At 35.2% G+C, this 25,518-nt stretch overlaps 1 protein-coding gene across 5 annotated transcripts in view; it reads left to right on the plus strand.

Moving 5' to 3' along the window:
* Window positions 1-23,544, plus strand: part of Cep85l (centrosomal protein 85L) — a 167,358-nt gene extending 143,814 nt beyond the window's left edge. For 4 of the 5 annotated variants that reach the window (XM_074075643.1, XM_074075646.1, XM_020176936.2 and 1 more), the window contains exons 11-13: window positions 13,960-14,067; window positions 15,930-16,161; window positions 18,873-23,544. In XM_074075643.1, coding sequence (XP_073931744.1) covers window positions 13,960-14,067; window positions 15,930-16,161; window positions 18,873-19,036 — 504 coding nt within the window. In that variant the 3' untranslated portion in view covers window positions 19,037-23,544. Of the gene's footprint in view, window positions 1-13,959; window positions 14,068-15,929; window positions 16,162-18,872 lie in introns of those variants that run through there. The other variant, XR_012448789.1, reaches the window with a different exon arrangement.
* Window positions 23,545-25,518: the final 1,974 nt, after the last annotated feature.

A 25,518-nucleotide genomic window follows, 5' to 3' on the forward strand; every position in this document is an offset into this window, starting at 1 on the left:
AGTTTTTCAAAAATCTACCAGCCAAATTATGCCTTTATAAAAAAAAAAAAAGAGGACTTATTAAAAAAAATGTGCTCTTTCCTAGTCTTTGTGCTTATAAGGAGGCCATTGTACGTTATTCACCTATTGTATGTACATAATAATTTTGCATAATTAATGTCTGCCAGAAAGGAATTATAAAAGGTGGACTTGACTTTTTAAAATCATTTCTTTGTGTTGGGATGGGGATTGGAAGGTTCTCTGAATCTTGAAAGAATGTCGTTGGGCCTGTTTATACTGAGTGGTCACCATATTTGTATGGATATACAGATTATTTGGGATACTTTTAAAAAGTAAAATATGTAGTAGTGCAATTATTGGTTCCTCTGCTTTCAAGAAACTTAATTACTTTTTGATATGAGCATACTATATCAACTGAACATACATAGAGAAAGAAAACTTCCTTGATATTTTACTATGACACAGTGTACTTTACCCTCTTTATTTCTGGCCCTCCTTAAGAAAAAAAAAGGAAGAATTTAATTTTATAAAGTACTTTATCTGTCTTGAGATGTTACAAGTACACGAAAGGTGGTATCTTGGCACTGAATTGGGAATGAACTTGTTCCAAAATAAAAAGTTTATTTTTCACATAGACACCAAAAATGCAGATAATTTTATGACAAGTAACAATGTATTATGAATCAGTACACTACATTGGTGATACATAAAAATATCTCTGGTGCCATTGTTTATAAACGTGTCTGAAGCCCATTTCTACCATCTAGTACTATCAGTTCTTTGTCCATGATCTAAATATGGACTTTATTTCTTCATTTGGAAGAGAAAAACTGCTTTGGATAGCCAACAGACTTATATGCAATCAGGGCCCCAATATTCAGTGGTCTAAACCCAAAGTATAGCCTCCATCCCGTGTGGGGATATCAGTGGAAGAAAGGAGCTCTACCTCTTGGCTACACTGACCTGAACCAACCTCAGCTACAGAGAGCTGGGGGTAGAAGGATAACTGTTGATGGTCTGTCTCTTTTGGGAAGATAGCCCTTCACGTGAGAGCTGGTGGGGGTGGGGGAGGGTGGTGGCAGGAAGTCTGGAATGGGATTTCCATCTTGATGAGCTGTGAGGGTAGACATTTTGTTTCACACAGCATGGTCTCTTGCTTTTCTTACTGAGTTTTAGTAGATTTTCTTGAATTTGTGTTTCTTCATTTTCTGTATGCTCGTAGGACTATTTCCAGGAAATTTAAATGTTTTCTTTTATAACATTCACCTATTGTGCTTGGGAGCAGGTCTACAGAGTTCCTCATGCTGCTATTGTTTTTAAACATATACCAGATTACAAGAGGGGACCTGACTTAAGAAGGGAATTAGAGCTCTATACTGTCTTAGTTTTTTTCTTTTTTGTTGGTTTGTTTTGTTTTGTTTTTGGTTTTTGGAGGGCCAGTACTGGGTTTTGAATTCAGAGCCTCATAATTGCTAGGCAGGTGTTCTACCACTTGAGCCTAGCCCCAGCCCATGTCTTAGATTCTTAAACAGAAAACTTACTGGTACTTACTTGTGATTGAACTCAAGGGCCTCACGCTTGCTAGGCTTGCTAGGCAGGTGCTCTACCACTGGAGCCACTCCGTCAGCCCTAAAAACACTACTTTTTATGATATTTGCACATTCCTTATTTATTTATTTTAGGTTGTATAAATATTTGGGAAATTTTCCCTATCTCTGTCCAGAGGAATAAGGATTTGCTCACACTTGAGCCCACGTGAAAAGTAAGAGCCTCTGGTGCCAAGTGCAGTGTTCATTGTTAGTGAAATGTGATTATGATGATATTACATGCTATAGGAGCTCTGCTTTCTGGTTCATATTTGTTATCTCTAAACTTCAGTAATTTCACAAGATAACAAACCATGTTTATATATACAAAAGAGGGGAGCTTTAGAGATGTATCCCCAAGGTCACAGTTAAGATTGTAATTCATATCTACTTGACTTCAGAATTGTAACTCTTGGTATTACTCTTGGCTACCTCAAAATGAAAAACTCCAAGAGAAAGCCAAAAAATACACAAGAAGAGGGTGGGTGTGATTCCTTTCTTATGCAACAGACAATTTTAAACGAAGGGTGTTTTCCCAGAATGAGAAATTGTGAAACTGGAACACACCAGAAGACCAGGTTTCTTGTGGGAAACATCTTACTTTCAGTTGCTAGAAATAAATAGCCACTAATGGGGCTATATCTTTATAGTAGTAGGAATGCATCGCCCCCCTTTAATTCATGCTAGATGGCATTATTTTACCTTGTTAAGTATGCATGCTTCCTATTAGTTGCTATTTACATTATACAAGCATTACCATCCTACTTTTTATATATGGTTCCATAAACTATTGTGAAAATGGTATGTTGTATAAATAGATCATAAAAATTAGTATGAGACCTTTTGACTGTTCTCAAAAATAAACTTAAAATGATTAACCTATACCTTGTTTTTAGGTAACTGAAATATATACAATAAAATTTCAACAAGATAAATCTCATAGGCATTTGCTTTTTAACATTTTATTGTATTGTTTTGTTTTTGATTTATTTGGACACACTGAACTTAAGACCTGTAGCATAAATCTTGTCATAATAAAGACATAGTCACATGAGTAAGCTAATATATACAGACTGGATATAACAGATTAGTAGATACAGATTTATAATCTAGGAATAATTTTAGCTTTACTTTTTATGTTAAAATGGTAAGGATATCTTGAAGACAAATCATTTCCAGTAAATACTGTGTGTTTCCAAAAATAGGAATTTGTTTTTCTCTAGAATTCTCTATCAGTGCTTCTCTTGGTGATTTTACCTACTTCCATGGGTTTAAATGTGTTTGTGCTCACCACTCCCTAATTTTTGTCTCCCCTCAGGCCCAAGTTGGGTATCCAGTTGTGTATTCAGCCTCACCATATGACATAACAGACATAACACATCCAAAACTGAATTTTTTATTTTACTACCACCAAAAATAAACCCTTCTACACCTTCCATATTTCTTATCAATGGCAAATCTGCCCTTTAATTTGCTCAGTCCAAAATCTTAGACTTACCCTTAGCTTTTCCTTACCTTAACATGTCTTAGCAAATTCTTTTGCCTTCAAAATATCTCTAAAATGTGGTCCCTTCTCCGTATCTCCTCCATTGCCACCCAGGTCCAAGCTGTTTTTGTTTCTCATCTGGATTATTTCTTCCTGCTTCTTCCTTTGCTACTGGAAATCTATTCTCATCTGCATGAGTATCCTACTGAAGAAGAATCCAGGTACATCATGTCTTTGCTCAGAACTCTTCAGTGGTTCCTCATTTTTTTCTGGAATAAAAAGTCAAAAATTTCACACTGATTTATGAGGCCATTCACACTCTGTTTCCCGTACTCCCTCCTCTCTGACCCTGTTCTACTGTTTTCAGCCACTCGGATTTTCTTGCTTTTTATCAAGCACTGAAGGTACCATCTGCCCCAGAACATTTGCACTGACTGAAACATTCTGGATATCTTGAAGACATAGTCTGTCACTAACTTCAAATCTTTGCTCAAATGTTACCTTTCCCTCTTCTTGATATTTCAGTGGTCTCTCCCTTTATCCTTACTGTATTTGTTTATGGCAGTAATCACATTCTAATATATAATACTGTGTAACCAATTTATTTATTTTGTTTCCTTTTGTCTTTTTCTTCCTAGTAAAAGATCTACAAGAACCAGTAGTTGTGACTATTCTGTTTACTGATGTATCATCCAGTACATAGAATAGTGTTTGTATAAATAATTATAACCTTTATAAGAAGTGTTTACAGGAATGTGTACAGCATGTGTACATGTATATGTGTGAATAAAGTAAGTCCACTTTATTTACAGATTTACTACACATGGTTTTGACCAAGCACAGTCAAAAAACATTTAAAAAATCAAAAGAAATTTCAAAGACAAAACTTTTAAATTCCCTTACATATGTTCACAGCTCAGTTGATATGAATCTGTCAAGTACTGTATTAACCCCAGTAGTGTTTAAATCCTTGTGTGGTCTGCTGAATGTTTCCCTGCCCTTAATTTTGTGAAAATATGCTTCCCAGAAATAAAATGGTACCCAGAAAGCAAGATAAAAGTTAATGTACATAATTGAAATGATAGAGTGAAAATAAGAGATTTGTTGAAAGGCAGCATGTCTTTAGCGGAAGTCAGACAGTGTTACGGGAATAATAAATCAAGCAAGCATCCACAGTAGAGCACTGAACTCTGCATCCTGAACATTTGGGGTTCAATGGTCACCTCCTTGGAATTATATACCTTCAGATACCAAGAGGGTTTTGTGTGTGTATGTGTGTGTGTGTGTGTGTGTGTGTGTGTGTGTGTAGGTGTGTGAGAGAGTGAGAGACAGAGAGAGAGAGAGACAAGTAAAACTAAAAAGTTTTCTTTCAAATTATGCCTTCTTAAATTGGGTTTACAGATTCCATAGCATCTGTGCTGTTTTTCCTTTATTTAAGCTATTTGTGTATGGGCCATTTCAAGATACTTAAACCAAAACATTATATACACTTAAAATTACTTAAACAATGAACATAATAATTGCTAGTAGGTTACTAACTTACAAAAAAAATTTTTTTGTGGCACTGGCATTTGAACTCAAGGCCTACACTTCGAGCTACTCCACCATCCCTGTTTTTGTGAAGGGTTTTATGAGATGGGGTCTTGTGAACTATTTGCCTAGGCCGAATTTGAACCATGATCCTCCTGATCTCTGCTTCCTTTGTAGCTAAGATTATAGGCGTGAGCCACTGGCACCTGGCTTATCAAAAATTTAAAAAAAACATTAAACTGGAAATTTAAGAGCTAATAGTAGACATTGGAAACTTAATTAAAAATTTTATTAATCCCTAACATATGTAATAAATCATAAATATTGTTATTCTTAATTTACAAAACCAAATATTTATTTCAGAAAATATGGATCATTTCATTTATACATAGTAAGGTTTCCACCATTTTGAGCAATTATGGTTTTACAATTTTAAGAGACCTCAAAAATGCTTTGCAAAATTTTTTGTGAAATGATCTGCATTATTCATTCTGGATAGAATAAATAAAAACTGAACTATCTATCAAGTTTTCTAGGTGGTACACATAGAAAAATGATTAATAACTTTGTATTATGGTTTCACATGTCAAACTATGTATTTGCATTTATAAATACTAATATGTATTTCAAAGCACATATGAATTTTAGGTAAAAATAAAAGCCTTATGCTGTTAAAAGGCAGAATAATTAAAAAATAAAAAGAAAGGATGTTATATATTGTCTCACCTGTGCTTCATTTTGGAAACTAAATTTAATAATCAGGTTTTGTTCTATTTTGTCTTAATTTGATTCTGGTAAGACCATAAGAAAATTAATTGAGATTTTTTTTCTCCTTTTCCCCCTAACCCTTAAGAATATGCTTTTTCATGCACTTTAAGATAAAGAAGTAATGTTTCATGTGAAATATTTCTGTCAGATAACCTTAGCACTTATACCCAGTAGTATCCTAGAAATTATACAGAATTTGAACCTTTCAGGATAAGCATATGTGTGAACTCTTCCTTTATCAAAGCCTTCCTGATAAGTACACTTGAACCTAATCAACATGTCATGTTAAGCTTGATGTTACTTCTCAAGTCCTGTTTTCCTTCTTGTGGCAAACAGCATTACTGTTAAACATTTCTGATTTATTCAGATAGTGAAGATTGTCTTTTTCATCACTGATTTAAATTCAGTCTTACATGGAGACACATTAGTTACTAGCTAATTATTAGACACAGTCAGCATGACTGAATTGGCAAATACCCAAACCATAAGCTTTTTTAGAATTACATCATTTTGAAAACACTCCTCTTGGGTTCAGTTTTCATTGTTAAAATGAGAGTTTTACAGTAGTTTTTCTTCTACAATTCAAATGAAGTCACAAATCTTAAGAAAATTTAGCCTGAATTATGGATTACAGCTAAATAATCTTGTTAGGCCAGAAATAAATAAATAAATCTCAACTAGGTAAATAAGTCTCCATACGTCATTTAATCAAATGAAGTTGCAAAGGAATTTCAGTGTCTAAAAATAAGCATTCAGAAAACCCATATTGTCTTTGAACTACTAGATGTGTTTTTGTGAAATATACATAAATTTCCTCTATAAGGAAATATACTTGTTAGGGTGTATGGTTCATTTTATTCAACTTTTACATTATTAAATGTGTTATTTTTCAGTTTTCCAAATGAAATTTATAAACAATAAGTTTGAATAACTGCTGCCAAGAAAACTGCTTTTTTTTCGTTTTGGTGGTACTAGGATTTCAACTCAGGACCTTGGAATTGCTAAGCAGGCACTCTACCACAGGAGCCAGATCCTCGCCTTTTTTACTTTTATTTTTTGAATAGGGTATTGCTTTTATTCCTGGGCTGACCTGATCTGTCATCCTCCTATTTATGCTTCCCATGTAGTTGGGATGACAGATATATACAACCTTTTCCAACCTTTTCTTTGGTTGAAATAGGATCTCATGTACTTTTTGCCTTGGACCTTGATAGTCCTGAGTAGCTAAGGTTACAGGCATGAGCCACTGAATCCAGCCTAAGAAAACTGCCTTTTATTTAGTCTTAATTTTAAATCATGCTGTTTGCTGTCCTCTCTTACCTGATCCTGAGATTGTGGTGGGACAACAACAAAAACCTTCATGGTGGATTATGCTTTAGGTGGTCCGTGTATTGAAGTATTTTCAGAGTGAAGAATAAATACAGAGTTTGGGGGGAAATGTTTTGGCCATTTGAATTTCTTCCTTTGAAAATGTTCTGTTTAGTTCAGTTGCCCACTTCTTCATTGGGTCATTGATGTTGGGGGAGTTTAATTTTTTGAACTCCCTGTATATTCTGGTTACCAGACCTTTGCCTGATGTATAGTTAATGAATATTTTCTCTCACTCAGTGAGTGGTTTCTTCATTTAAGAGACCATTTGTTTTGTTGTACACAAGCGTTTTAATTTCATGTAGTCCCATTTGTCCATCCTTTCTCTTAGTTGCTGAGGGGCTGGGATTCTGTTGAGGAACTCCTTGCCTATCCCTATTGCTTCCAGAGTATTCCCAGCCCTTTCCTGTACTAACTTCAGAGTTTCAGGTCTCATATTAAGGTCCTTAATCCACTTTGAGTTGATACTAGTGCAGAGTGCTAGACATGGATCTAGTTTGAGTTATCTGAAGGCAGATAACCACTTTTCCCAGCAACATATGTTGAAGAGTCTGTCTATTATCCATGGTATGTTTTTGACATCTTTGTCAAAAATAAGGTGTGCATATCTGTGGAGATTCATATCTGGGCCCTCTATTCTGTTCCACTGGTCTTCATATCTGTTTTTGTGCCAGTACCATGCTGCTTTTATTGCTATGGCTCTGTAATACAGTTTGAAGTTTGGTATTGTGATAGATACCTCCAGTTTTGCTCTTTTTGCTGAGTATTGCCTTGGCTATTCATAATCTCTTGTGTTTCCAAATGAACTTTAAGGTAGATTTTTCAGTCTCTGTGATGAATGTCATTGGGATTTGATGGGAATCACATTGAACATGTAGATTGCTTTTGGTATTATAGCCATTTTTACTATGTTGATTCTACCAATCCATGAGGATGGGAGATCTTTCCACCTTCTGTAGTCTTTCTCAATCTCTTTCTTCAGAGATTTCTAGTTCTCCTTGTGGAGGTCATTCACGTCCTTTGTTAAATTTTCTTCTAGGTATTTGATATTTTTTGAGGCTATTGTAAATGGAATTGTTTTTATGTATTCTTTCTCAATTAGTTCATTGTTGGTGTATAGAAAAGCTAATGATTTTTGTAAGTTAATTTTGTATCTGCCACATTGCTGAAGCTGTTTATGGTGTCTAGGAGCTTTTGAGTAGAGTTTTTTTGGGTCTTTGAGGTATAGGATCATGTTGTCTGCAAATAGAGATACTTTGACAGTTTCTTTACCTGTTTGTATTCCTTTTATTTCTTCTTCTTGCCTAATTGCTCTGGCTAGGAATTCCAGGCTTTGTTGAATAAGAGTGGGGAGAGTATGCACACTTGTCTTGTTCCTGATTTAAGGGGAAATGGTTTCAGTTTTTCTCCATTAAGAATGGTGTTGTCTATAGGTTTGTCATAGCCTTTATAATGTTGAGGTACATGCCTTAGAGCTTTTATCATGAAGTGGTGTTGGATCTTGACGAAGGCTTTTTCTACATCTATTGAGATGAGCAAGTGGTTTTTGTCTTTGTTTCTATTAAAGTGCTGTATTACATTTATAGATTTGTATATGTTTAACCACCCCATGCATCCCTGGCAAGAAGCCATCTTGGTTGTGGTGAATGATCTTTCTGATGTGTTGTTGGATCCGGTTTGCCATTATTTTATTGAGGATTTTTGCATTGATGTTCATTAAGGAGATTGGATTATACTTCTCCTTTTTGGGTGTGTCTTTGTCTGTTTTTGGGATGAGTGTTATACTGGCTTCATAGAATGAGTTAGGCAGTGTTCTTTCCCTTTCTAGTTCATGAAAAAGTTAAGGACAGTGGTATTAGATCTTCTTGAAAGGTCTGATAGAATTCAGCAGAGAATCCATCAGGTTCTGGACTTTTCTTTATTGGGAGACTGTTTATTGCTGTTTCAATTTCATTTCATGTTATAGGTCTGTTTAGGTGGTTAATATCCTATTGGTTCAGTTTTGGATGCTCATAAGTTTTTAGAAATTTGTTCACTTCTTCAAGATTTTCCAATTTATTGGAATGTAGGTTCTCAAAGTTTCTGATTATTCCCTGGAATTCTTTGGTGTTTGTTGTTATCTCCCCTTTTGTGTTTCTGATTATACTGATTTGGGTCTTTTCCCTCCTCATTTTAGGTTTGCCAGGGGTTTGTCAATCTTGTTTATATTTTCAAAGAACTATCTTTTTTTTCCCTTGATTCTTAGGTGGTGGGGTTTTTTGGTCTCTATTTTATTATTTCTCTTTCTGCTTGGTTTGAGTTTTGCTTGTTCTTGTTTTTCTAGGAGTTTGAGATGTAGCATTAGGTCATTGATTTGGGATCTTTCAGTCTTTTTAATATATACACTCATGGCTATAAACTTTCCTCTCAGGACTGCCTTTGCTATGTCCCATAGGTTCTGGTAGGTCATGTTTTCATTTTCAGTAACTTCCAGGAACCTTTTAATTTCCTCTTTTATTTCATCAGTGACCCACTGATCACTGAGCAGTGTGTTGTTCAGCTTCCATTGTTTGCATGTTTTCTGCTGTTGTTTTTGTTGTTGAGTTCTCAGTTTAATGTATTGTGATCAGATAGAATGCAGGGGATTATTTCTGTTTTCTTATATTGCTTTGTGCCCTAAGATATGATCAGTTTTGGAGAAAGTTCCATGGGCTGCTGAGAAGAATGTATATTGTGTGGATATTGGATGAACTATTCTGTAGACATCAGCTAGGTCCATTTGATCTATGGTATGACTTAATTTTAGAATTTTTTTATTGATTTTTTTGTTTGGATGACCTATCTATTGGTGATAGGGAGTTACAGAAGTCTTCCACTACCACTATGTTGAAGTTTCTATGTGCTTTTAACTAAGTTCTTTAGAGCATGTTTGATAAAATTGGGTGCACTGACGTTGGGTGCATACAGGTTGATAATTGTTATTTCCTTTCGGTTTATTTCCCCTTCTATTAGTGTGAAGGATCCTTCTTTATCTTGTTTGATCAACGCAAGTTTGAAGTCTGCTTTGTCTGATATTAGTATTGCTATTCCTGCCTGTTTTCAGGGCCCATTGGCTGATAAATCTTCTTCTAGCCTTTCACATTAAGCCAATGTTTGTTTCTGTCAATGAGAAACAATTCTGTAAACAGATTGTTGGATCTTCCTTTTTAATTCAGTTGGCCAAATGGTGTCTTTTGATGGACAAGTTGAGTTCACTGACATTCAGTATTAATATTGATAGGTATGTGGTGATTTCTGCCATTTAGTTGTTTTTGTTGCTTAAGGATTTAATTGTGTACAGCTGAATCACTGCTATTCACTGATCCTTTGTGTTTTCTTCTCCTATGTTTTGAAACTGCCTGTCCTCTTGTGGTTTTATTTGCTTTCATCTTCTGTGTGCAGAATTCCTTGGAGAAATTTTGTAGTGGTGGCTTGGTGGTCATAAATTTAGTTTCTGCTTATTGTTGAAGATTTTTATTGCACCATCTATTTTGAATGATAGTGTTGCTGGGTAGAGTATCCTAGGGTTGAAGTTATTTTTATTCTGTGCCCGAAATACCTCATTCCATGACCTTCTTGCTTTTAAGGTTTCTGTTGAGAAATCTGCTGTGATTTGGATGGGTTTACCTTTATATGTTATGTTTTTTCTCTCTTACAGCCTTCAGTATTCTTTCTCTATTCTCTGTGTGTATTGTTTTAATGGTAACATGCCGTGGGAGGTTCTATTTTGGTCAAGTCTGTTTGGTATCCTGGAGGCTTCCTATACCTGAATGGGCAAACCTTTCTTGAGATTTGAGAAATTTTCTATTATTTTACTGAATATATGACAATTCCCTTTTGTTTGGACCTCTTCTTCTTCAGTGCCCATGATTCTCAGGTTTAGTGTTTTGATGGAGTGGGTAAATTCTTGCATATTTCTTTCACAGGTCTTGAGTTGTTTGACTAACATTTCTTCAGTTTTTTCTTTAATTTCTGTTTTATCTTAGAATTTTGAGAATCTGTCTCCCACTTGTTCTGGTCTGCTGGAGTTGCCTTCCAGTGTGTTTTGTGTTTCTACTTGGTTCTTTTTTCTGAGGTTTTCTATATCTTGGGTCACTTCCCCTTTAATATTTTTTATTTTCATCTTTAATTCATCTCTCTCTCTATTTATAGTATCCTCTGTTTCACTTTGGTGTTTATTTAGGGCTTCTCTGAGTTCATTTATTTCTTTGTCTTCTCATATGCTTTATTTTTGGTATTCAAAATTTCTTGAGTGCATCTTGTACATTTTGTTTCACCACATCTAGTGTCTTCTCCATCAAATTCTCAGTGATTTCTTGTAAGATTTCTTCTTTGAAGGTGTTTTTGTGGGCATCGCTGGGTTCCTTAGTGTCATTTGTCATTGTTTTGTTAGGGTTAGGAACTGGGTATCCGTTTTCTTCATTTCCCCCGAATCCTGTATTAAATTATTTTTTTGAGGAGAGTGGTTTCCATCCCTTCTTCTTCCCATTGCTCCACTTGGTGCTGTGTAACTATGTTCTTGATAGGCTAGTTGGTGGTTTTAGTTACCTATTTTCTTTCCCTTGATTTAATTTTTGCATTGTGACTGTCTTGTTAGTTAGGTTAGTGTGCTATTTCTGACCCTGGCCTGGAGGTGTGAGTTCGCAATAACTAATTCACAGGTTCAATATCCAACCAGTTGTTTATATATTATATAGAAGACACCTTGGTAGTAATATCTGTAAGCAGTGATAGTTGGGTGAGTTAATGTTTGTTAGGCTAGCTATAGAAATTTGGGGAGTTGGTTAGGGCGGCAGTAAAAGTGGAGGTGGGAAATGTGGTGGGTGAGTGAGGGAAGCAGTGCAGGGGCTGCTTGGTTTTGTGGCAGTTGTGTGTATTTGGGTGTATTTCTGTTGTGTAGGTTGCTTGTGTCAGGGAGTACAGGGAGTTGAGGTTGTGTCAAGTTGGTATAATAGGTTGGTCAGCAGGTGATGAGTATGTAGGAGGGAGGGGTAGTCTGGTGACAGGTTGGGGGAGAATGGAAGGGGAAGTTGAGGGCAGGGGTTGAGAGTGGATGCGGAGGGGCAGAAAGAGTAGTTGGGAAGGAGAGCAATGGGTTTTAGCACAGGAGAACGAAGAAGAGTGAAAGGGGTGAGAGTAGGGATGAGAAGATGGTGATGGTAAAGAAAGAAGAAAAAAGAAAATAGGAATAAAAATAGAAATAAAAAACCCACACTCATGAAACAAACAAACAAACAACAACAACAAAAGAACCCACCAGGTTCAGGAACAATAGAATTTCAGTCTTAGTTTAAGTTCTGTAGTTATTCCTCCAGTATCCAGTCCTGGTATTGGCATATAAGCAGAAGCTCTGAAGTGGTCTCACCAGGTGATTGACTTGTGAGTAGTGTTTTGCTCTTCAGTCTATCAGTTTAATTAAAGTAGTGAGGTGCGGTATGTTTGCCAGATAATGCAGGATGGTCAGAGCTATTGTTTTCCCCAGCTAATAACTGTGTTACCCTTCAGCTGTAGCTGTTTGGTCAGCTCCTCCCACAGTGAGGTGGGGCAGTTCAGTTTTGAATGCTGTCCTCTGGTTCAGGAGCTAGCTCTGCAATCCACTACCTACCCTGCTTTGGAGGTGGCTTCTCACTGTGTTTGTTTACTGATAGTTCAGTGCTGGGATTTTAGTTCTTTGCACCACCCCCTTTCTCTGGGGCAAGTTAAGCATGCCACCTGCCCCCTTTGCTGTTCATGCTTGATTACAGTTCGCTGTTTGTTTTTCATTTTTGCAAGGCAGTTTGGTTTTGGATGCTGCTCTGTGGCTGAGGAGATCAGCTCTGTGATCCACTACCTGCTCTGCTTCAGGGAGTGACTTATCACCCACCCGCTCTTAGTCTTAATTGCCTTTCCTGTGTTTATTTACTCATAGTTCTCTGCTGAGTTTAGCTCCCTGCCCCTCCCACCTTCTCCAGTGCAGTTTCAGTGTGTCACCCACCCCCTCCGCTGTCCATGTTTGATTTCACTGTTTGTTATTCAGTTTTGTTGGGGGAGGATCTGTCTGCCCAGGGCTGAGCTGGTTTATGTTCCAGGGGATGTGTAGGGGATTCCCCCATGGTGCTCACCTGTTTTTTTTGTCACTTGATGCACAGGTAGGTTTGGAGCCACAGCAGTAGCGGTGAGAAATGGCACTAAATTTTCTCAGTGTAATGTGGCCTTGGGAGGTTTTCCACAGGCTAGGGGTTCATGATATTGAAAGTTTGATTCTGGCTGGTGCTTTATTTCCACTTGATGGAGGAAGAAGTAGAGAAAGAAAAAAAAAATATCTGTGGGAGAGGATGGTTTCCCCAGGGCTGGATCCCCCATGCTAGCTGTGCAGCAGGTTGCTCTGTTAGGTGCAATTAAAGGCTGATATAAGGGTTAGTCTTTGGATTTTTTCCTGCACCTAGTGTGATGGAAGTTATTATTTTGGCTAGAAGCAGTCAGAATTACTCAAGTGTGACTCCAACATCTCAGAGAGGTTTTAGGACTCACAGAGCTTAAGCTTTCTGCTTTGGTATACTAGTCGCCATCTTGAATTTCCTGGTGTATATTTGAAAATAAGACTAATTACCTGAAATCACTGAAGTACTCTTAAAATGTCTTCCATGCTGTTTTGATGTACTCAAGGATTTTCTTCTAATGTACTATATCTACATAACTTGCAATTTTATAATGCAGGAAGGAGATTAATTTATCAAAGTCCCTTAATAGATCTTTGGCCTGAGTTCAAGACTTCACATTCATTGCTTAGACTAATATACACAGACAGAAGTGAGATTAGCCATGTTTCAAATGATAGGAAATAAGCATTGTCTTATGATCTTAACTTTTACATCTTATTAACCATAGAAAAATGTTTTTTAAAAAAGTATATTTTTGCTAATATGTTTTCAATTTGCAAATCAATTACTAAAATAAGAATTATTTGTAATTATCATTATGTAGTGTCTTTAGATTTGATGGGTTTTACACAGATTGAAAACTTTCTTGGTAAAGATGTAATTTTTTTTTCCTTTTCTTTAGAGCCATCCTCTCTCTGTAAATAATATGGATTGCATTAAAGGTGACAGCTTTATCATCCAAGGGACTGGGAAGAAGAAAATATTTTAAGTATTCACAGCCAATATTCCGATTATACTTTCCTCTATATGTTAACATGCTTTCTTTTCAATTTTTTTGTTCTAGTCTATGCAAGGGAAACTTTCTAAAGAGAAATCAACCACACAAAAGATGCTGGAAGAGCTAGAAAGGAAAGAAAGAAACCTGCAGAGATTAACAAAAGCACTACTTGAAGTAAGTAGAAGAAAGTTAAATTTCCTTGGAAGGATGATTCACTGCCTTTTAAAATTTTGAGTCAATGCTGCATTTGTATATATTAATTACATTTTAATGACTTAACTACAGCAAAGTTAAATGCTATTAGGTTCCATAGTGAACAAATAAAGCATAAATTGAATAGAAACAAATAACACTCATGAAAATCCTTAAAGCACAGAAATGGGATTTCACCATTGGAGCAGATCACACTTTTTCATTTAAGTATGAGATGAAGTACTTGACCTGTGTTTGAGGACATGTTATATAAAAAATACATATTTTAACTGGCATTACATTTTACCCCCAAGTTCTTAAAAATGCATCTCCTAAAATATAAGGACATTATGCCATTATCACATCCAGTAAAACAGTAATTCCTTGATCTTGGTAACCTAGTATATATTCAAACTTCTCCACGTCATCAAATATTTTTAGTGGCTATTAAAAGCACTATTTCATTATAGCGTTTTATAAATGTAAGGTCCTTGTCTTCACCTGTATTTTTGTCTTGTTGGAGAAACTAGAAGCCCATTTGCTCATAGACTCATAGATTGTCACACCTTCTAGATTTGTCATATTGCTTCCTCATTAGTGTCATTTATCTTGTTCTTTATCCCCCTGTATTTCTTGTAAGGTTGATATTAGAACTAAAGACATCATGAAATTCACGTCAAAATTTTTTGAATACTTTTAAATGTTCACATCATTAGATTATATAATGTGTGCTTATTCTTTGTAAGTGACATACAAATACTGGCAGCTCTGGGTTAAGGTGGTGAAAGACTGACTTTTTCCACTCTGAAATTGCTGTAGCTGCAAACAAATTTGTAGGACTTGTGAATATGTGGTCTACCAGTACCCTCTCTGGATGGTTTTAGCATCCACTGATGATATTTGCCTAATCAGTAGATGTTTAAAATGTATTTTTCTTTTAATAACTTCATTCACTTTTTATCTGTTAGCTTGCATTCATCTATAAAATTGTTTGTATTTTGAGACAGGATCTCATTTTGTATTTTAGGCTGGCCTGGAACTCACTTTGAAACTCACGCTGGCCTGGAGCTCATGATCTTCCTGCTTCCATTTCCCAAATATAAAAATAATCTTTTCCTCATCCTACCATGCTATTTGGTTATTCTGAAATAGATTTACAACTAGAAAACTCATAAAACTTACCTTTAGTTTTCATGGTGAGGAGTTGGCGATAATTTTGGAGGCAAGAGTAGCATTTTCTGAGTATAGCAAATTATAAATTCATATTGATACTTTTAATTCAAATTTAACAATTCAGAGGGGTTTTTTTCCCTTTAGTATTATACTCATATTTATTGGTCTCTAAATTTTGGGTTCCTGTCAACATTTTTTTTCTCAATATACAAAAAAATAGTTTGAAAATAACTACGTCACTGTTGCTACTAACATTAGCATCACAGAATGAGGTTTAGTTTCCTTGTAGTTCTTTTGTCCTTGGAATAAATCTCATTGTAGAAAAATACAGGCACAATTAAGATACACATTATGTGAGAAACCTCTAGAACCTAAGACTGGATTTATGTCTTTTCCTCTCGTTTTACCTTAAAGCGTCAGAAGGCACAGAAGAATCATTTTCAGTTTATTTATATATATATATATATATATATATATATATATATATATATATATATATTCCTACTGTGTGTATGCATTTTGAATTTGGTTAATGTACATATGATAGGATATTTGATAATAGACTTTAGATTATTAATTTAGTGGAAAATGTTAACCTGTAAAGGGCTTTTGAGTACCTTTCCTCTGTTCTAACAACTGATTTTTTTTTTTTTTTTTTTAAATCATTGCAGAACCAAAGACAAGCAGAAGAGATGAGCCCTTTATTGGATCAGGGCCAGGAGGCAGACCAATCTAGGCAGCAGACCATTCATTCCAAGTGGCCGCTGTTTGATTTGACTGTGATTGATCAGTTGTTCAAAGAAATGTCCTATTGTTTGTTTGACTTGAAAGCACTATGTAGTATTCTTAATCAGCGAGCTCAGGGCAAGGAGCCTAATCTTTCATTATTACTGGGAATCAGATGTAAGTGGCTGATGACTTCTCCTTATTTTATTGCTTAACAATTAGAAGCCTATCTTTACAAATCAAGAACTTTTCCCTGTTTATTTTTTGTTATCTCCTTTCCTCCTTGGATTTATGAATCTCTGAATCAGTGTGTGAGTTTTACTTCGTTATTAGAATTGACCTCCTTATACCTATAGAAGTCACTGAGTTCATAGTTGATAAAGGCTGCCACTTGGCAGAATTCCTGGAGATGTTTCCTGTGTTGAATCTGTAAATGTGTGTCTCCAGTGGTAGTTAGGAGTAATTTCTCAATTACTTTTCTAAATAGTAATGATTTTGTCTGTTAATTTCATATGGTAGTGATGTAAATTAATGACCCAGCCTTTGTAAGAAAACTCACTGCTTCTGTATGCAGTGTATGCTTTTACATGAGCCATACTGAGTAACTGCCCCATTCCCTTCCTCTTTATAGATATGTGTACATATATATATATATATGAATGTGGGTCTATAGAAGTACTTAATGTTTGAGAATATTCACTCAGTACATTAACAGATGCTTTCAACGGTCCAGCACTAAATTAGGTACTGGTAATGCAGATAAATTGGACACAACCCTCTCCAACAAAATATTAGAGTGTTAAGTGCTATAATTGAGATGTGGACAGTGGAAGAAAATGGCTAAATTTGCATGGGAAGGGATGTGAAGGCTTCATGGTATAGCTGGTGTCTCATGTGAATCTCAGAAGAGGAAAAGGAGAAGTTTACCAGGTAAACCTCTGCAGTTTAGTTAGACATGATGTCAGGAGCAAGAAACCGAAGTTCACACCTAAAAGACTGATTTTCTCCATCATTTTAGAACTGGTCACCCCTTCGGTTATTTTGTAATCCACTACATTTTTACTCTAGCATTTGCAGACTTTTTCATTAGTGGAATAATAGAGCTATCCTAATATAAGTAAAGGGGAAATTCAAGAATTTTACCATCTTCACCCCCCCAATGTATATTCCATCCAGTCCTTAAAGTTCACACCTGGAATTCTTACCTTATTTTTGGCATTGTGAAAATTTGACCAGCTAGCTAATTTTTCAAAATCCAGTGGATTCTTTGAATTCTTATCTCTGACTCCTTTGATTATCTGTTAACACTGCACCCACCCTTCTTAAAATTCTCTGCTACCTTGGTTTCCATGACATCACCCTCTAAGTTCTGTTTCTTTTGCCTTTGTGACTTCTCAGTCTCCATCTTCTAAGGGCTCCCTGCCATTTATTTATTGGGGAGCTCAGAACCTTTAGTTGTTGCTATTGTTGTTTTGGGTTTTGTTTTGTGACAAGGTCTGGATTATTAGCCTCAAACTAGCCTTCTGCATCTACTTCCTGAGTGCTGGGATTTCAGGCCTGGCATTTACTTTTTTTATTGTTATTTCCTGCTCTCTCTGAGTAACCTTATCTATGTCCTGTTGTTTACTGTTGTCATTATACCTTTCCCCCATATAGACATTTATCTCTTACCCTGCCTATATCTCTTTGAGCTCCTGATTATAGTCACCCGTATGTATATTAGAGCTGATGTATATTTCATTGGCATCAGAGACTCATCCTAACTAAAACAGAACCCACTTTTCTTACCCCTAAATTTATGCCACCTCACAGTAAGTAGCACCACAATCCACCTGTCACCTCAGCCCAGATTTTATGTTCCACTCTGCTTTTTCTTCACCTATGACCTGTGTCTACTCCCTAACTTGACCCAAATAAGTAATTGAGCTCTATCAAATCTCACATTTATTCCTGATTGTGCTATTGCTTTATTCACCCTTTCATAGCCCTGAACTTGAACTGGTCTCTCTGACACTCATCTTGCTCACTTTCCTTCCCCCAAGTCCGTTTTTCACATTGTTACCAGGGTAGTCTGTATAAACCGTGAATCTGGTGTATTAATACTTACACTTTCTTATTTCTTAAAACTCCTCTCTCTCTCTCTCTAATTTGTGTTCTACCATTTTAAAGCTACAGACCAGTTTTCTTGAGGTTTCTCAAATTTTATAAGACTATTTTGTTATCTGATTTCTTGGCCCACCTAGTGAACTACATATCACTTCTTCAGATAGGCATATATGTTCCCTTCCTTTTCTCTTCTGCAGCTTGTGGGCAGTAATTGGTCACCTATGATATTCACTGTGCTCATTTGTTTATACAGTTTTTTTATAAAATATTAAGAAAAAGCCACTGACATCGACATACAGCATAACCCCTGGGTCATGGCAAATGTTCAATTAGTGCTTGGGATTGCAGGGTCCTGATACCTTCATGATACATATTGAATGTTAATATTTGCATGCTAATAAAAGCCCACTTTGCAATCATAAAAATTTAATATACTTCCTCTCACTGTTCAAAAGATTTTCAGATTTTGTCAAGTGGGAATAACTGAGTGCTCTAGTTGAGTTTGAAAAGAGACATTAGAACATGCTCCTTTTTGTGTTTGGACTGTTGTCATCCATTAAACATATTGAATTTGTGTGTATCACTGTCTGATTTTAATGCATTTTAATTAGCACAGTTTGAAAAGACCAAGTAGATAAATCTGTTTAATATCGAAGTATGTATAAACCTAAGCCTCACTGGTATTCTCTACATAGCATTGTATTTCCTGAATTAAGGTGAAAATCCTAAAATGTCTGTTCCCAAAAAAAGTGAGACATCCTCTCCATGCTTTATTTACACAGCAATGAACTGTTCAGCTGAAGAGACTGAAAATGACCACAGCCCAGAAACACTCACTAAAAGACTGTCAGATGTGTGCCAGTTACGGAGGGACATTGATGAATTAAGGACTGCAATATCAGACCGCTATGCTCAGGACATGGGAGACAACTGCATTACCCAGTGATCATGTGTTGGTCCCACAGCAATAATGACCATTGCTAAATGCTGCTGTGCTATGGTTCCTCATAATTTTTTTTAGGAGTTATAATGTAAAATTGCAAGTGACATGACTTGCAAATAGGGGTTGTTTTGTTTTATTGAGGGTAAGGAGGGTTGTGAGAAGGTTTTGAAGGGACTTACCTAATCAGGCAAAGAAAATCAAATTACCATTTGAAAAATGTGATAAAGCATACAAGGAAAAAAAAAATCTGTATTCTCAAACTACTGATTGTAGGACCAAGCTGTGAACAGTGCCCTTCAGATAAAAGGGTAGCATTTTATTTAATCCTCCTGTTTTGTGCATTTGTGTGTGCATGTACGTACATGTGGTGTTTTTATGTGTGTGCTTTATTCACAAAATAATAGAATTTCAAGGGTCAAAACAGAGCTTCTAAGAAGGCACACACTGCTTATCCTTTTATTTCATATAGAAACTTGTGTTATATTTTGAGATTTTCAAGGGCTGGCTGAGTAAGAGTTCCAACAGCAAGCAAGTTTCTAGTAGAAGTACAGCAGGCAAAACCATTTGTGTTTTAAACAATCACTGTGCTGAGATGATGAAGTTGTGGGATTGATGTTAGTACTGTAGATAGGTCAGCTGTTTTTCCAGAGTGATTGTGGGTTGCCTTAGAAGTATGACATGATGATCTTTTTCATTAGTGCTATAATTTATATATTACAAGAAAGTTTAACAATTTGGACTAATTTTGACATGTTCCTTACTATTTACAATTATTATTTTATATGTCATATCAATCTAAAAAAGCCATATATAATTAATGCAAGTTCTCTAAGGCCTCAGATCATTATTGTAAAAAGAAAAACTGGCAAAGTGACTCTGGAACGATAGCTTATTTATCCAAATCTCAACGTTTACATTCTGTTTTGTACCTATTTTAAAGTTGAAGCTATTTTAAGAGGAAACCTACTCATATTCTTTATATCTGAATTAACACTATCATAAAATAAAATTAAACCTAGATGTTTTAATTTCTTTTATTAGATATATCATATTAACAATGAGGTTTCCTATAGCATATGAATTTGGCTCAGTTAGTTGTTCATCTGGAGTACCAGGGTAGAACATGAAATGCAACTAATTTTAAGTAGATACATAATCATTTAAACTTCCAAATGAGTATTGTCCATATTTTAGTTGGCATTTTGGAAAGAAAATATATTTTATTACCTTTGAAGCATTTATTACATTCTTTTAAATATACCTAGTTATAGCAAAGCATTATTAGTCCTTTGTAAGTTTGTTTGATTTTTTTTATATATAACCAAATTTCATTCAGGCAAGACTAAATAAGAGGGATAATAAAGGGTATGAGTCAAGCAGGATAATATTGTTTTATTGAGAGCTCATATGCTTGTTTTCTCACCAGGCTTATATGCTAGTGTAAAGGCTCCTCCTATAAAAGGTTTTTCTTATTCTCACCAATGAAACATTTTGGGATGACATCTTCAAGGTAACTACCCAGGAATGTACTCAATTCAGCATTTTGGCTTATATACTGCTCTCAAATAAGTTGTCTTATAGTTGCATTTCAACAATTCATTATAATACATTGTAAAGATAACATTTTTTTCCCTCTGAGTCTACCCTGCTCCTCCTCTTGGGATATAGCCACTGAGAAATCAGTGTATTAGTGGCATTTTGCACCTCAAGTTCTCTAACCTAAGAGAGACTGACTTAGTGGCTGGTAAGAACTAGGCTTTCTAAAAATGTGTTCATTTGGTTTTAAATGTTAGTACTTTGAAGACAATCAAGAAATCATAAATTTATACCAAAAATTAGATGCAAAATAGTCTGTCTTACAAAATTAATGTTTGGTGTAGATGGCCCTGTACAGTGAAGTAGATAATATCACCTAGCATAGATCAGCTAGTACAACTAGTAATATTTTTACCTTCTTTTTGGATGGAATCCCCACCATCTTGTCATGATTTCTGAAATAAAATCACCTAAAATAACAGAACTAATGAGCAAACTATCACTAATTTGGATAGTTTCTTACTTAACCTATCTTCTTGGTTTTTAGTTTATGTTTGGGGACTTTGTGCTTGTTACTATTTTAAACAAATTTATGGTCATTTGTTTGTATCTGTCATAGGTACAGTTTTATTTTTTTAGCCAGAAAAATAATTTTTTGTTTTAGTAAGTTTTCTAAAATGTACAGAATTTAATTCATGTATCTTCAGGTAAAAAATTTAACTTGGGACATTAACAAATTTCTGCTGATATATTTTATTTTCTAAGTTGTATACTTCCATTTTAAAAAGGAATAAAGATATGATAGTTTAAGTATAATGGATTACAAAATATCATCTCTTAGAGTCTGGAGTTAGGCTATAAAAAGGCCACAATGAAAAGTAGTCAGCCTTGGAGGGACTTTGGTGGGGGAATGAAACTGTTAGTATTCCAATTATTCAGCATTTATTTTTTGAGTTTTATTTTTCATAAAATTCCCCTTCCTCAAGACACCCTCTTGTATTAAAACAGTTGTAATACTGGTATTGCATTGAAAAGAATGTACCATTAGGTCAAGTAAGATGGGCCAATAGCAACACTATAGTGTTTTTATCTCTTTTAGAACTAGGACATTCATGGACCTTATTACAGTTACCTGCCTGAATGAAAATTAACCTAAATTTTAAAGTAAATCTATTTGAAAATTTTCTTAGGTAATAAGACCTTTTAAATTATGCTTTGTATATTAAATGTTTATCCTCTAAGTTAATGCAATATTAACATTAATTACTAGTCTTTTCAAATTGAGGTTATTCTAACTCAGTCACATACAAAAGAAAGGAAGCAACAGTTGTATCAGTGAAAGATCCACAATACCTGTGCAGATAGAATTAACTGAATCAAGGGCACAAGAACTGTCTTTTCTTTTGAAGTCAAAAATAGGATGACTTTAGTTAAACTGTTAGTAAATTTTCAGTGGCCGCTAATATAAAATTTTTAAGTCTTCACTAGGTAAGATATGTCTGAAAAAATTTTTGAGGTGTAACCCCTTTTATATTTGAAATAGGATTCGGTATTTAATATTAACAGTATTACATCTTAGTGAAATTTATTTTGGTTGTGACAGGTTTTTAAACTGACTTAAGCTTTTTTCTGTAGTTTGCTGGAAAGCTCAAGGGATGTTAAGTGTTGCTAACATGAGTATAGTACATTCCTGATTTACCAATGAACTTAATAGGGATCTCTTAGTGGATATTTGTAAAGGAACTGCTTTATTGGGAGAATGTTCTTTAAATGTCAGTAAAATAGTTCATTGAGTAACAGGAGCTGAGCACTTGGACTGCATTTGTACATAGCATAGTGTAGCTTAGGCACACCTTATTTTGGGTTGCTGGCGTTCTCTTATGTAGATTTCTATCCTTGTAGATATGTAATTTGTAAGAAGTAATTCTCATAACCATGCACATTGAGACTGTAGTTCTCAGAGCTGAAGTTCTTTTGTTTCCATTTTGACAAGTCTTTTCACCCAAAGCTATCTCCTATTTGGTATAAAGAGTAAAATTTCCAACTTTGCCCCAAACACCATTGGTGGTAATTGCTATATGACTATATCATACATGTAATCATGATGGGGAAATATTTTAGATTTTGTCTTATTTAAAAGAAGTATTGACTATAATAAGAAAGTAGTTTCTAATCAGTAAGTCATAAGCAACACAGTTGTGGCTGTATACAGAGAGAACCTTTTGTGCCTTTTTGCCTACAGTAAGCGTTTGTTTCTATTTTACATGAGCTATGAGAATGTTAATGATTATTGCACCTTGTTCTTCTGTAAATAGACTTGATTAAGGATTCTGTTTAAGCAAGAGGCAGTTTTTTCTTACCAGATGGCTACTTAGTAAACATGAGGGCAATTACCAGATATATTTCTTTGGAACCCAGCCTTCCTTATGTAGTGAGCAGGAAATTGCTTTAGAATGTATTCATTTGTGTGTGTGTGTGTGTGTGTGTCTGTGTGTGTATGTGTATACACACATATATATAGCTATTTAAATACATAAATGTAAAACTCAGCATCACATTGATGTGATGACAAGTAGTAAGGTGCTAGGTGGTTACGTTAAAAGCACAGAGTGTAATCATCAGTCACTATGACTGGTGGGTTTTGTAAACTAGGTTCAGTTTTTGAACCACCCATAATACCTCATGTGTAAATACGATGTTCATGACTTATTGAAATGCAGTTACTATAAAAAAAGAATGTGAAGCCACTGGTTGGCTTATGCCTTTTAACCTATCATTTTTGCCTCCTGTTTTATAAAGGGGTTGTTCTGTTTTTGTTTTTAATAGGGTTTACAGCTAGAAATTTGAATGCCAAAGTTCTATTTATTAACTAAGAAAAAAGTTTTCAATGTTAATGGCTAGTATTTTTCCACTGGACTATTGTTTGTTGATGTTGAAATTTGTATTTACAGAGAAATAAATTTTTTATAAAAAGATTTATGTCTTCCTAGTGCCTAATGTTAATATAAGAATGTATTTGAGGGGCTAGCAATGTGGCTTAAGTGTAGTGCACCTTAGCAAGTGTGAAGTCCCAAGTTCAGACCTCAGCACTACCAAAAAAAAAAAGAGAGAGAGAATATATTTGCAGTTCCTTATTCTATTCTGAGTTCTCAATGATAAGAATATGCTGACTTGATCTTAGGTAGAAGCTTTTTATAAATACACAAGAGAATTGTAACTAGAACATGGAGACTTCTGCCTTCTAAGTCTGTCTTATAATTTCTTTTCATGTACTAAAACATCTTTTTTTTCCTGGGCTTTCCTATGAGAGGTGTAGAGATTTTCTGATGAGAGGTTCCATAAATACGAAGTCAGACATATATGCATTTCAGTTAATGGTGTTGTGTCCCCTTAGGAATTTTTTTATAATTTGTATTTAAATTAGAAGTTGTCTTTCTAGTTTTCTAACAGATAAAATCTGGCTCCCATTTTCCAGATTACTAAAAGTTTGAGCTGGTGAGTCAAATCTTTTTGGCTTTCTCGCCCTTCTCATCATAAGTTAAAGCCTTACTGGTACCTGTACAGATGAGGTCTTGATACCTGGCCTTGGCGTCTCAGCTTGGGTCTGCCAGTCTAGGCCTGGAAATGCCATGTGGATGGTGCCTGGTTCCTTGTTTTAAGACATACAGGTTGTAGCCTCACTCTCTAGGAAGCTGGCTAATTTTTAGATTAACTAAATCTTTTTTAGGATCAGCTAACTTGGCACTGCTCTTGCCAAGTCTTTAATGAGGCATTTTGTTGAGTTATTAAAAAAATAACCCCTTTAGAAATCCTAAAAACTCATATCACATACTACTTAAGTTACAATTAAATGTCTTAGAAATGTCTAGAGTATTTCTATGGTGACCAGTAAACAAGTTTTTCCCTCAGAATTAAAGGATCATTTTTGAATTTTTTTTAAGTAAGATATTTTGATAGAGTCAACAATGAACTTTTGATACAGTATTCCCAGTGATTTTGCTAATAGTTTGAGCTTTTTTATTTTTTAATATCACCATTTCCCTCAGATACTCATTATGTGTCAAAAAGCAGAATGAGGCCCTGAGTTCAAACCTCAGTACCACGAAAAACAAAACAACAAAAAAAAGAACTCAAGTAAAAAAAGGGTATGACATCTTAGTAATGGCACTGCCATAGTGGGTCCAGTAGAATAGGCATTTTTCAAAGAATGCTAATGTTAGTCAGTTGACATCTTCCTTGACTTAGGAAATACTCCAGTTTGAGGAATGAAATTATGATAAGAGATTTCAAAAATGTTTTTTAAAAACTGCTGTTCTTGACAAAAATTTGTTTGATCACAAAAAGAAAAATCCATATTCACCAGCATGTTTTTACTTACACAGTCTCACTCCATCTCTTGATTCGAATAGAAGTTTCAAACAAAACATACCAACTCTGTGACCAGGAAATTCTACTCTTTAATACTTGAGATATCAAGGAACATCTTTTACTTGAGATAAATAAAAACAAATGCCCACAAGAAAACTTAAATGAATGGTTTACAGCAGCTTTATTAATAATAAAAACTGGAAACGTCCCAAAGGGTCTTTCAGTAAGATTTCTTGAACCTGAAGTTGAAAAATAATGTTCTTTTCCATCCTTGGGTTCTAATTGATTGAGCCATTCATATTCTATATACTTTTTTGAGAGAAGGAGTAAAGTTAAATACAAACTCGAAGGACAGTCAGATGGGAAACAGGTCTCCTGCCTCCCAGTGGCACTCCTGTTTTGTGCATTCCCTTCAGAGTGTTGTCCTCTATCATGCTAACCCTTGTCCCTTTGTTCTCCCCAGTTTACTAGAATTGCTTTCGTCCTTCCTGAAATGGGCTGTTTATGCCATTGTTTGTTCATTGTTTGGGTGTCAGTCTTCTACCAGACTTTGAGTGATACAGCAGGCACCTTATTAAACT

The sequence above is a fragment of the Castor canadensis genome, chromosome 1, assembly GCF_047511655.1.
Source record: "Castor canadensis chromosome 1, mCasCan1.hap1v2, whole genome shotgun sequence".
Classification (NCBI taxonomy): Eukaryota; Metazoa; Chordata; class Mammalia; order Rodentia; family Castoridae; genus Castor; species Castor canadensis.